The sequence below is a fragment of the Pangasianodon hypophthalmus genome, chromosome 9, assembly GCF_027358585.1.
Source record: "Pangasianodon hypophthalmus isolate fPanHyp1 chromosome 9, fPanHyp1.pri, whole genome shotgun sequence".
NCBI classification, from domain to species: Eukaryota; Metazoa; Chordata; class Actinopteri; order Siluriformes; family Pangasiidae; genus Pangasianodon; species Pangasianodon hypophthalmus.
In genome coordinates, this window is record NC_069718.1 from 12655544 (window position 1) to 12667071 (window position 11528).

At 39.8% G+C, this 11528-nt stretch overlaps 1 protein-coding gene across 1 annotated transcript in view; it reads right to left on the reverse strand.

Annotated features, from left to right (window-relative positions):
* LOC113529513 (complexin-1) overlaps positions 1-2245 on the reverse strand; it is a 39023-nt gene extending 36778 nt beyond the window's left edge. The window contains exons 1-2 of the mRNA XM_026918743.3: positions 1881-2245; positions 874-988 (exon numbers count right to left, since the gene is read on the reverse strand). Coding sequence (XP_026774544.1) covers positions 874-904 — 31 coding nt within the window. The 5' untranslated portion in view covers positions 905-988; positions 1881-2245. The remainder of the gene's footprint in view (positions 1-873; positions 989-1880) is intronic.
* Positions 2246-11528: the final 9283 nt, after the last annotated feature.

Below are 11528 nucleotides of genomic sequence, written 5' to 3' on the forward strand. Positions count from 1 at the left end.
TTTAGACCTTGGCACAGCTCTACTTTCTTAAGCGTTTTTTTTTTTCTCACACACTGTTCAGTTGCTTTCACGCATTCTCTTTATTACCAGAGCTGTGTACTGGACCGGACTGACACTCTTCCGTCCCCAGCAGTGGGTTAATGACATGAATCTCATTACCCCCCCCCCCCCCCCCCCCCACCTTTTTAAATCAACCACCACATGCTCAAAAATCCATTAAAACAAAACCAGCTTGTGTCAGACTTGATTAAAGCAGATAGTACAATCCATGGCAGAATAGTAGCCTTTTCCATAGAAAGTGATGATTAAATTTTTGTAGTAAACACAAGATGATTAATCAACCTTACAGTCTACCCTTTTGAGCTTTAGTGCTTGCCACACTCCATTTTGTTTCATTTTTCCATAATGGTTAAATTACTGACATCACAATTATGCATTCCAATTTTTTAAACAGTAATTTACCATGCACTTTATTTAATGCCTATTTGTATCTTTATTAAATTTGTTCAATTTTCAAAAAAGCAAAAAACTACACATTATCTTTTAGCAAGCAGCGTGCACTTAAAAATACAGACGCAGACCCACTTACATGTTCACATGACCTCAGAACAAAATTCTTAAAATTTCTAAGCATCTATAAAGTAAAGCAGCACTTATTTCAATCCCATCTGCCCACACAAATCAAGCAGTGCAGTGAACCTCCAGGTCATATTTGATTTCATTAAAATGGAGAATTGGTCATGAGTAAATCTGCATTTTACAAAAAAATTTTTTTATAAAGACTCTCGTCTCTTCTCTGAAGTATCCCCGTGTGACTGTGTGCAACTATTACGCGCCCTCATGTCTGGAAAAACACGACTGTGGGGAACTTACCTCCCAACGCTTGCTTCATAACAAAATTCATCTTGATGGCTTTTGATTCCTACTTCTGTCACAGTCAGATGTTACATTTACTTCAAGCTTCTTACGTTGTCTCTTTTCACCAGATCTATGAAACGCACGCGCACACACACACACACACACACAGGCTACATAAGGCGAGAGCTCTCTCATTGCTGTTGCACTGTTTGAAACTTGACAGCAACCAAAATAACAGAAACTATTCACTTTCTTTGCTTTGGGGTATTTATTATTTGTGATTTCCCATTATCTCCATCTCTCTGGTGAAGTAACTCTGCGCTACTAAAAATATCGACTTATTCACACTAGACCTATGAAGGTCATTAAAGGTCAATGCAGCACTTGCAGTTGAAAAAAATGTGATCCACTATAATTTATATTTAAATTGTTTATCCGACTTACAGGAAGTGGTGTCAGCCCACAGCATGACAGATGCTTTTTTGTCCAATTTGGAGAACATTGAGTACCGCATGACACTGCAGCCTAAATGTCGACCCGTAACATTTCCAAAAGATGTGCATCCTTATAAACTAGGTAGATTTTTTTAATTGTATAAATGAACAACACAAGTCCCTGGAAAGCCAATACATGGGTTAGGACTAATCCCATAAACTGGGTTAAGCATGTTAACTTTCCCTAATCTGATGGGGAAAAAAAGGGAGCTATTTCTCAGCCTTGGATATCTTTATAGGGCTAATATGCACTCTAATGCATCTCTGAGCTCACTATCGATGTGTGTCTCTGTGTTCTATTGTCCTCTAAAACGCTTGCATACTCAAATAAAGATGCCCCAGTTCTTTGGTGATGTCCCTGTACTTGATATGCGAGGGGAAAACACCACAGAATCACTTCCTTGTTGGTGAATATTTCAGCACCATTGCTGCTGGAGAGCTCCGGTCCGTCCCACTCCACTGGGCAAAGCCAAACGCGTCGCTACACGCGCGCGCACACACACACACACACACAGAGGTCGTAATTACCTGTCCGGTGAATTCAGATCTCTCCGACACACGATGATCCTCCTTCAAGTGAAGTTCAGGTGTACTAACAGTGCAGGATTCTCAACTGCAAGTCCCTAGCATCTCCGGCTTCCGGGTAAAGGAAAGAAAGGACGTCCTTGCACAGGCACAGGCACAGGCAGTGAGTGTGAGTGTGAGTGTGAATGTGAGAGAGAGTGTGAGAGAGAGTGTGTGTGTATGTGTGTGTGTGTTTGGGAGAGGGGAAGCGCAGCTGCCGCGGATGGAGGGACTCACTGAAACGTCCCACACGCTATGTGAGCGGAGTGAGAGAGGGAGAGAGAGAGAGAGAGAGAGAGAGAGAGAGAGAAAGAGAGAGCAATGATTAACACCGCCTAGTCTTGGGGCGCCCTTCCTCCCTGCTCTCCTCTCCTCTCCTCTGCTTTCCTCTCCTCTCCTCTCCTGTCCCTCCCTCCCTCTCTCCCTCCCTCCCTCCGCGCGCGCTCTCTCCGGAGCAGGACTGATAGTGCACCTTCTTAAGGTCACCTCGGTGTCTCTCTGTATTACTGTTTAGACGCGCTCGCGCCGCTGCTCACGCAAGGAATCCAATTCAGTGTGGCAGTGTGCATGATTGTTTATTTTGTGCACAGCGATATGGGCTGATGCAAAGATTTAGAGCCGGTTATGAGGATGTGATGAGGCTCAGAGATGCGTTTTCACCTCGGCTTGTCCTTGGAGCGCGCGCGGTTTTGCGCCGAGGAGACTGGTCACGCGCGCTACCTCACGATAGCTGCGTCCCAAACCGCATAGTGCCGCACTAAATAGCCTACTATGCTTAAACAGCACGCTGCTGACTGCAATATGCGGTTTTGGCATGGATCCAGTGCGTGTGGTGTGTGTGTGCATATGCTTATCCCGGTTGCTTAGCAGAGCGCGAGCACTGATATTTCCTGGTTTGATATTTTCGAGAGTGATTCTGCTGAAAACTGCAGCAGTCTCCTACATACATACATACATACATTTTATATATATATATACACACACCTACAGGTATGTACTCACTGTGCCCATTTTATCAGGTACACCGAGTACCATGTAGGTACACTTTATTGACTGTAGCCCATCTCTAGCTATGCAGAACTTCTCAGGCTCCCTCAATCATTGTTTTCAAACTTAAAACAGATTTTGCGGCCAGGGACCTCTTAAAAATACACACACTGGCCCACTGTCAGCAGGGCAATGTACAAGTCAAGAGCTTCAGCTAATGTTCCCATCAAACATCAGAATAAAGGAAAATGTAATCTCAGTGACTTTGACCATGACATGGTTGTTGGTGCCAGAGGGGCTGGTTTGACTATTTCAGAAACTGCTGATCCCTTGAGATTTTCACACACAACAGTCCATAGAGTTTACATAGAATGGTATGAAAAACAAAAAACATCTAGTGAGCAACGGTTCTGCTAGCGGAAATGCCTTGTCAATGAAAACAGATGAGTGGAGAATTCAAATAACCACATTTTTGCATCCGTGGTGAGCAGAAAAGCATCCCAGAATGCACAGCACTTCAAACTTTGAGGCAGATGGGCTACAACAGCAAAAGACCACATTGGATTCCACTCCTGTAAGCCAAGAACAGGAATCTGAGGCTACAGTGGGCACAGGCTCACCCAAACTAGGCAGTTGAATATTGGAAAAACATCACCTGGGATTTTTTCAATCGTCACCTGCCCTGTTTTGGTGAACTTTATACAAACAAAATACATTAGGTGTTGACATTATTGGCTACTTGTATTTGAGTCATCGGTCAAATAATGTGATAACCATAAGAACTCAATAATAAATATAATATGACTGATAATAGTGGGTGGTGATTTCTACTGCTGTAATTAAATTGTAAAAAAAAATGTCACAAATGCCCTGGTAGTGTCTGAACCCCTTGAGAACCACTGGATCACAATAAGACCAAAAGAAGATATTATTTGGAGAACAATTCTCAGCACAGTAGTGACACTGACTAATGTGTGGTGCTGGTATAAGTGTCTCTGGCTCAGCAGAATTGTTGGGGTTTGTAAACACTGTGTATACTTACAGACACTTTATTAGACACCTGCCTTGTTAGTTTTCCTGGTAGGTTTGTCTTAATCATTCTGTAGCTCTCTGTTGGTGTCAGTTTGAATCCACAGTACCACTGATGGCAAAGTCTGATCTGTCTATCAACATGATGTGAAAGAAACCTTGGATTTATCCAACCAGGCAACTTATTTCTGCTTGTATAATTTTTGCCATTCTCCATGGATCCTGTATTCCTAAAAGCTGTTTTCATCTATATTATCAGTGATCGGCCCTTGAGACTGTTGTATTAAAATCCCAGGAGAACAGCCATCACTAGAACTGGCACGCCTAGTACCAAACATCATGCCACAGTCATTAAGGCGACTCATTTTGCTCAATTTAATTCTAACTAAAGCAAAAAATTCTGATCTGCCTCATTTATATCACATATCACATTTAGGTAACAATGGACTTGTTAGAATATAAAGTTTTTTGAAGGTGGGCAGCTTAGCTAATTTACTGGTAATTCAGTATAAACCTAAAACATGAGTGCCATAGATTACCTTCTCAAATTACCAGATGTGGACCAGACATCTGTTGTTTTTTTTCATGTCTCCCATGAGTACTACATATAAATTTATTCCTGCTGATATGATGAAACATGGGCATTTCAGACCTAATGACTATTTCTTTGATATTTCAGCCTTAATGTATGTCAGGGTTTTGTTATAAATCCAACAAGGCAGACAAATCCAAAGGGCAAACAGACAAGACTAGGCAAGGACTAAACTGGGAAATTAAAGAAACAAGGTCAAACCAGGATATTGTATGCACAGGCTTTGTAATGTCATCAGTGGTAATCTAGGAGCAGGACGCTGCAATGAACTAAAGTTTGTGGTGTGTATTTAAAGATTGCTGGTGACTGTGAACAAGTGTGTTGAGTAATCTGAGAACTAAAAGCAAGGCTGTAGGCCATATGATGAATCACATGTGTTTTCTATCAGAGCAGTCAATGATGTGACAATGTTCATCTATGTGGGAACATGTTTTTCAAAAAAACTTTTGATCTAGTAATGACAGAGGTCTTTATTACTTAGTTTTTTAAATGTTATGCTGTTTTGATACACAGCTGAATCCTCCACTGATGGAGACCTGAGTGCAAAACCGCTTGTGGCAACTGCAGCCCCAAAGCCACCACAGCAATCGCAGTTCTAAGGCATCACAGTACAACTGCCCATATGAACTGCAGTCCAAAGCCAACTCCACGGTTCCCAAGTGGCACCATCCCCAGCAATCCCAGTGATCTTCAGGCCGTCATTGTGGCACCACCCCCAGCAGCAGCAAGCGATTTCCAACTGATGAGAACTCCAAACAGAAGCAGGGCATCAGGATGGATCAGGCAGGTCCAGAGAGCAGAAGGGGTCAGGATGCTATATCAGGAGTAGCATGTGTATCTTGACAGAGAGAGAGAGGGAGAGATTGTTCGGTATGCTTTTTGTCCCGTAATGGTTAAGGCAAGCAGGGACTCTGGCAAGACTAGCTATTACTATAACTAAAAGGGAGAGCCAGAAGGTAACACAGACAGCCACTCCACTTCCACAAACCTGAGTGAATGCATGAGAGAGAGGTGGCGACAGCATCCAGACATCCCAGTTCACCACAACACTCTATGCCTGTGAACCCTCCAGGTCTGCTCCTTTACATAAGAAAAAACTATTCACAAAAGGCTTAACTAAACAATTGCATTTTCAGCCTAGACTTAAACCCTGAGACTGTGTCTGAGTCCTGAACAATAATTGGAAGGCTGTTCCATAACTGTGGGGCTTTGTAAGAGAAAGTTCTACCCCCTGCCGTAGCCTTCATTATTCAAGGTACCAACAAATAGCCTGCACCTTTTGATACTGAGGCATGAGACCATTCAGTGCTTTATAGGTCAATAGTAGTATTTTATAATTAATGCGAAATTTGATTGGGAGCCAGTGCAGTGTGGATAAGATAGGGGTGATGTGGTCATATCTACTGGTTCTAGTAAGGACTCTCGCTGCTGCATTCTGGACTAACTGGAGATTATTTATGTACCTACTGGAACATCCAGACAGTAAGGCATTACAATAATCCAACCTAGAGGTAACAAAAGCATGAAATAATTTTTCTGCACAACGTAGTGAAGTTATATTTTTATCTTGGCAATATTTCTGAGATGAAAGAAGGCTATCCTAGTAATATTATCTACATGAGGTTCAAATGGAAAACTGGAGTCCTTTCCTGCTGCACATGATGAAACAGAAATTTGCACATTCCTCAAATTTATTAAGCTGTCTGTCATCTGGCTTTGCTGAAAATACAACTGTGTGTCATCAGCAAAAACATGGCTAATACCATGTTTACGAATAATTTCGCCCAGAGGTAGCATACATAAAGAAAAGAGCAGTGGGCCTAAAACAGAACCTTGCAGAACACCAAACTTTACCTTAGTATGTGTAGAGAAGTCACAATTTACAGCCGGGAGAGGGGTATTCCCTTAAAGCAACAACATTTTCTAGTCTATCAAGCAGAATAGCTTGATCAATGGTATCAAAAGCTGCACTAGGGTCAAGCAACATGACCAAGGAGACACAACCCTGATCAGAGGCCAGTAGTAGGTCTCTGTGCTATGATAAGGCCTAAATCCTGACTGATAAATTTCATTAATGTTATTCCTATGTAGTTATGCGCATAACTGCTGTGCTACAACCATTTCTAGGATGTTGGAGAAAAAGGGGAAGCTTGATATTGGAGCTTATAGCTGGACAATAGCTGGACAATTGACAGGATTTGAGGTCAGGTTATGACAATTGACAGGATTTGAGGTCAGGCTATGTACCTAAATCATTTAAACTAGCAGATATCAAATGATTTAGGTACATAGCCAGTGCTAAGGGAAGAATTTATTATGTTTAGAAGAGGTTTCATTGCTTCTGAAATTATCTGTTTGAGTTTGATGAGGAAATTAATGAAATTAGTTCGGTCTCTCAAAAGGGAATAAAACTTTCTAATCTTTGATCTGATATTGTCATATTATTATCTGCAGGGTTAGTTATAAAACTTTCTGGTTTTAAATTAATAGTCTGAACTTTTTGCCTGATATTTTTGAGTTTGCCATTGAAAAAATTCATGAAGTCATCACTGCTATATAATGGTTGTGTACATGTTTCTGTTGTGGTCTTATTCCTAGTTAATTTTGCTACAGTATTAAATAAGAATCTAGGATTGCTTTTGTTAGCTTCAATTAGGGCGGAGAGATACATTGGTCTAGCAGCACTAAGAGCTTTTCTATAGCTCAGGAGGCTCTCCTTCCATGCTGTTTGAATACTACCAATTTAGTTTGATGCCATTTATGTGTTAATTTTCGAGTGGTCTGTTTTAAGGAGCATGTGTGATCGTTATAAGAGTGTGCTATTCTTTTCTCTCTATTATTTTTCTTTTAAGTGGAGCTACCTAAGTGGAGCTAGTGTGTAGCGGAACGTTGACTCTAAGCATTCAGTCGCCTGATCAAGATCTTTGGGATCAGACAGTGATCCAATCATGGTTGGTAACTCTGGGAGATTATTGATAAAACTCTATGGAGTAGCTGATGTGAATGTACGTTTGATGCAGTGGCATGGCAAGGTGCATATGATTATATTATTATGATCAGGACACATTTTAAATGAGATGAGATAATGATCTGAGATAGCTTCAGACTGCGGAAATGTGACTATATTTTCTATATTTAATCCGAATGTTAGTATTCTATCAAGAATGTGACCACCACTATGAGTGGGTCCTATTACATTCTGATTAACCCCTACTGAATCAAGAATCTACACAACTGCTGTTCTCAGAGGGTCTTCTGGGTTACCAAAATGAATATTAAAGTCTCCAACAATTAATGCTTTATCTAAAGAAACAACCAGGTTAGAGATGAAATCCGCAAATTCACAGGAATTCAGAATATGGCCCTGGCAGTCTGTAAATAATAATTAGCAGAATCGACTGGGTAGACTTATTTTTGTGGCTATGTATTTTATGTTAGTACAAAGATGTTCAAACATGTTGAATTTATGACTAGGTTTTTGTGTGAGGCCTAGACTATCATTATAAATAACTGTGACACCTCCTCCTCTGCCAGTTAGACGGGGCTTATGTATATAACTGTATACAGGAGGACTAGCTTCATTTAATGCTACATACTCATTTGGTTTAATCCAAAGTTAAACTGAGTTAAACACAGTACATTAATGATCAGTAATGGTTTCATTAACAATAAGCGCTTTAGACGTAAGAAATCTAATATTTAGCAATCCTAGCTTCAGATCAAAGGTGCTGGCATAGATAGCCTCTGCTTGCTGTCTTTAGAAAAAAAAAAACAAAAGCATTCTTCGAAAAAATGAAAAATAAAGGAAAGTGAAAAATACAAAAGATGAAAACAATAGCGTAAAATTGTTGATGAAAAGAAAGAAACAGTATAGTTTAAACACCAAATGCAGGCAACAAACTCCCAGCTAATGATTCGAAAACAGGAACTACGTCACCAACTACGTCACTATCTGTGTGTGTAATTAGGGCTCTGCTGGTCCTTACTGTTTCTGTGTCCAAATGAGTTCTCAGTCACATCATGTTTACAGTAACTGCTTAAACTCTTAGCTTAATATTGAGTAATATTCAGATATATCGAGACAATTTAGTAACTATAGGGAAACTGATAGGACTGTAGTTATAAAGTTATGAAAGTGAGGAATGCACAATCAATCTAAATTACATTACTGCAGGTTTTGGTTGTCTTAGGGACCAAGGACATCTTAGGGAGATATGGCATGAAGGTATTTATCAGTATTTTTGCTGTCCTTGGTATCCACATGCTGCAGCAGAAGATATGTAAATGACAGAGGTCATAGAGACTGACTCTTTTTATTACGCAGCAATTTGTAAAGCTTTGTTTTCAAATGCACCTTTTGTCCTAATACTAGGCGTGAATATGATTTATGTATCAGAGAGCAAAGCTTGGTAATAAACTCGGATTATGAAGTGGAGTGGGTGGAATTTCTGAGCTGACATTTGGAAATATTTCAGCCACACTTGTTGTCTCCAACTAAGCCTGAGCCCACATAAAAACAACAATGGCCAGGACTGAGGGTGCCAACCCTGAGAGAACACAAGAAGAACATGATATTAGGGAGGACAATGATATGAAGTGCAAGCTGTTTCAACATAAGCAGTGGTAGAAACAGTGGGAATAATGATTCTTATATTTATCTGTTTTTGCCAATTCTAATACAAGAATCTTTTCTGGTAAAGGTTTACTTAAAGGCAGTGTTCATAACCGCTAAATAACTGTAACCTACATAAACATTTATAATATCCTTAGCTGTTATAAAGACTTTTCATTTTATGTTGATGTCATGTTGATGTAACACCCAAGTCACATGACTATCATGTGGTATTTGCTGTCTTTTGACAGTTTCTGGCCTGACGTACATTAGCATGTCATGACAACTGACTTGTGTACTCCATCTATGAGAAGGTCACATAAAGGTGATGAAGTGACATTTTCATAAATACTTGCATTAATGCCATGCCACTGTAATATCCCCTGGTCACTGCTATACGAATACAACCAGCTGTCTTGGTATTCTAATATAAATCAGCTAAAAAGTGTTATAACACAGTCCTATGCCAACAGAAATCTGTCAATTGACATCTGAAGCAAACGTTGCAGTTGCTTTTGATAGATTTACAACTGAGAAAAGTAGAAGTTAACAAATATATTCAATGGGGATGAAAGACTATGGTTAAGATTAATAATAATGAAACCATCACACTCCAGTGCACCCTTTGAGAAATGTTATTTAGGTATATCTAGAAGCATGAAGGGGTAAAGAAATCAGCTTTAAGCTTTTCTTAGATGATATAAATAAAATGTTTTGTCTTGTTGATATGGTCAGAACCTTTACAGGGAAGCACAAAAATATAGAAAGAGTTAGTCAAATTAGAAACTCATGCTTAACTAATGCTTGTGCTTAGCAATAATACTTTTAGCACTTGCCTCCGTCTTGCTCGCACAATTTTAGTTCAAGATTATTCACAAAAGATTGTTCACAGGGTAAGATAATGCATGTGTATTCACAGTGTGGCTCTGAGGTGAAAAATGGTCCATTGTAGATGTTGAAATGTGCCATACTGTTACATTGACTCAAGCAACATGCTTCCATTTGCATTACCATCATTAACAATGTTTCAGTAAAGTAGCTATCAGACTCTTCTGGTGTGTATTTTAAAGCCCAGCAGCTATAGCTGTAGTGTTACTTTCATGTCTGAGTCATAGGCAGCTAAAGGAACTACCTGACTACCACTTACACTGCTGGCCAAAAAATGGGCCAAGCCCAAAATGGCAAAATATTAAGCTTTTAATGGTCTTAAAAACAAATCACTGGTCAGGAAATTACCAAGAATTAAACAAATAGATAAAGTAACTTAGTATGGGATAGCTTTTCCCTTTGATTTCTTTAAATGTTTGAGCCTTGTGGGTAAACTTGCGGACAGCTTTTTACAGAAAGAAGAGTCACTATTGTTCATGGCTTTAAACAGTTGATGAATAGTTGAAAAATGTTTCCCAGTTAGTTTGTGTTTAAGAAGAGACCAAATATTCTCTACATGGTTCAAATCTGGACTCTGACCAGGCCAAAACATGAACCTGATATGGATTTGTTCTCAGGCCACTTTTTGGTGATCGTTGGGCAGGAGCATTGTCTTGCTGAAAAATAACATCTGATCATTCCTCTTCAGAAAACAACTTTTCAGTTGTGGGAAGCAAGTCTTTCTGCAATATTCTCCTGTATTCCAAAGCATTCATTGACTTTTCACAGTGAAGCAGCTCACCAGTACCAGCAGCTGAAAAGGCTCCCCACACCATGACACCTCTTCCTCCATGTTTAACTTTGGTAGAGATGCATTCACTATTGTATTTCTCACCAGATCTTCGAAGACACCTGGAGCATCATCATGCAACTCAAATCATGATTCATCACTCCACACAACTCTGCTGAGCTACTCTGAATTAAACTTTCCATATTCTGCCAAAAACTTCAGTCTGTCTTTGATGTTTTTCTGAGATAACAATGGCTTTCTAACACATCTTCTAGACACAAAACCTGCATTAGATAACGATTAGATAGCCATTTTGGGCTTGGCCCTTTTTTTTTTTTGCCCAGGAGTGTACAATAAGCATACGAATAAGCATAGAATAATCCCAAGCCATAAATCTGGTTAAATTATGAACTGTGGGAAACCAAACCTCCCACACAGTGTAGTTTATAGCAAGTAATTCAGTTTCAGCCCTGGATGAGGAAATGAACAAAAGAGAGAGGGAAGGAAGGAAGGAAGGAAAGGAAAGGAAAGAAAGATGGCATGAGGAGGGAGAGAGTGAGGGAAGCAGTTTGAATAATGGTTGTTCTCTCTTATCTAGTAATTAAAAGAAATTACTCAGAGCCTTCCAATCTAAATATGAAAGCATGTTAATCCAAAGATATTTTGCCTTTTTTCCAATTCCAAGCTTTGCTGCTTTGTCTCCTGTGTGTCCTCATTTAAACCAAAATTAGAACC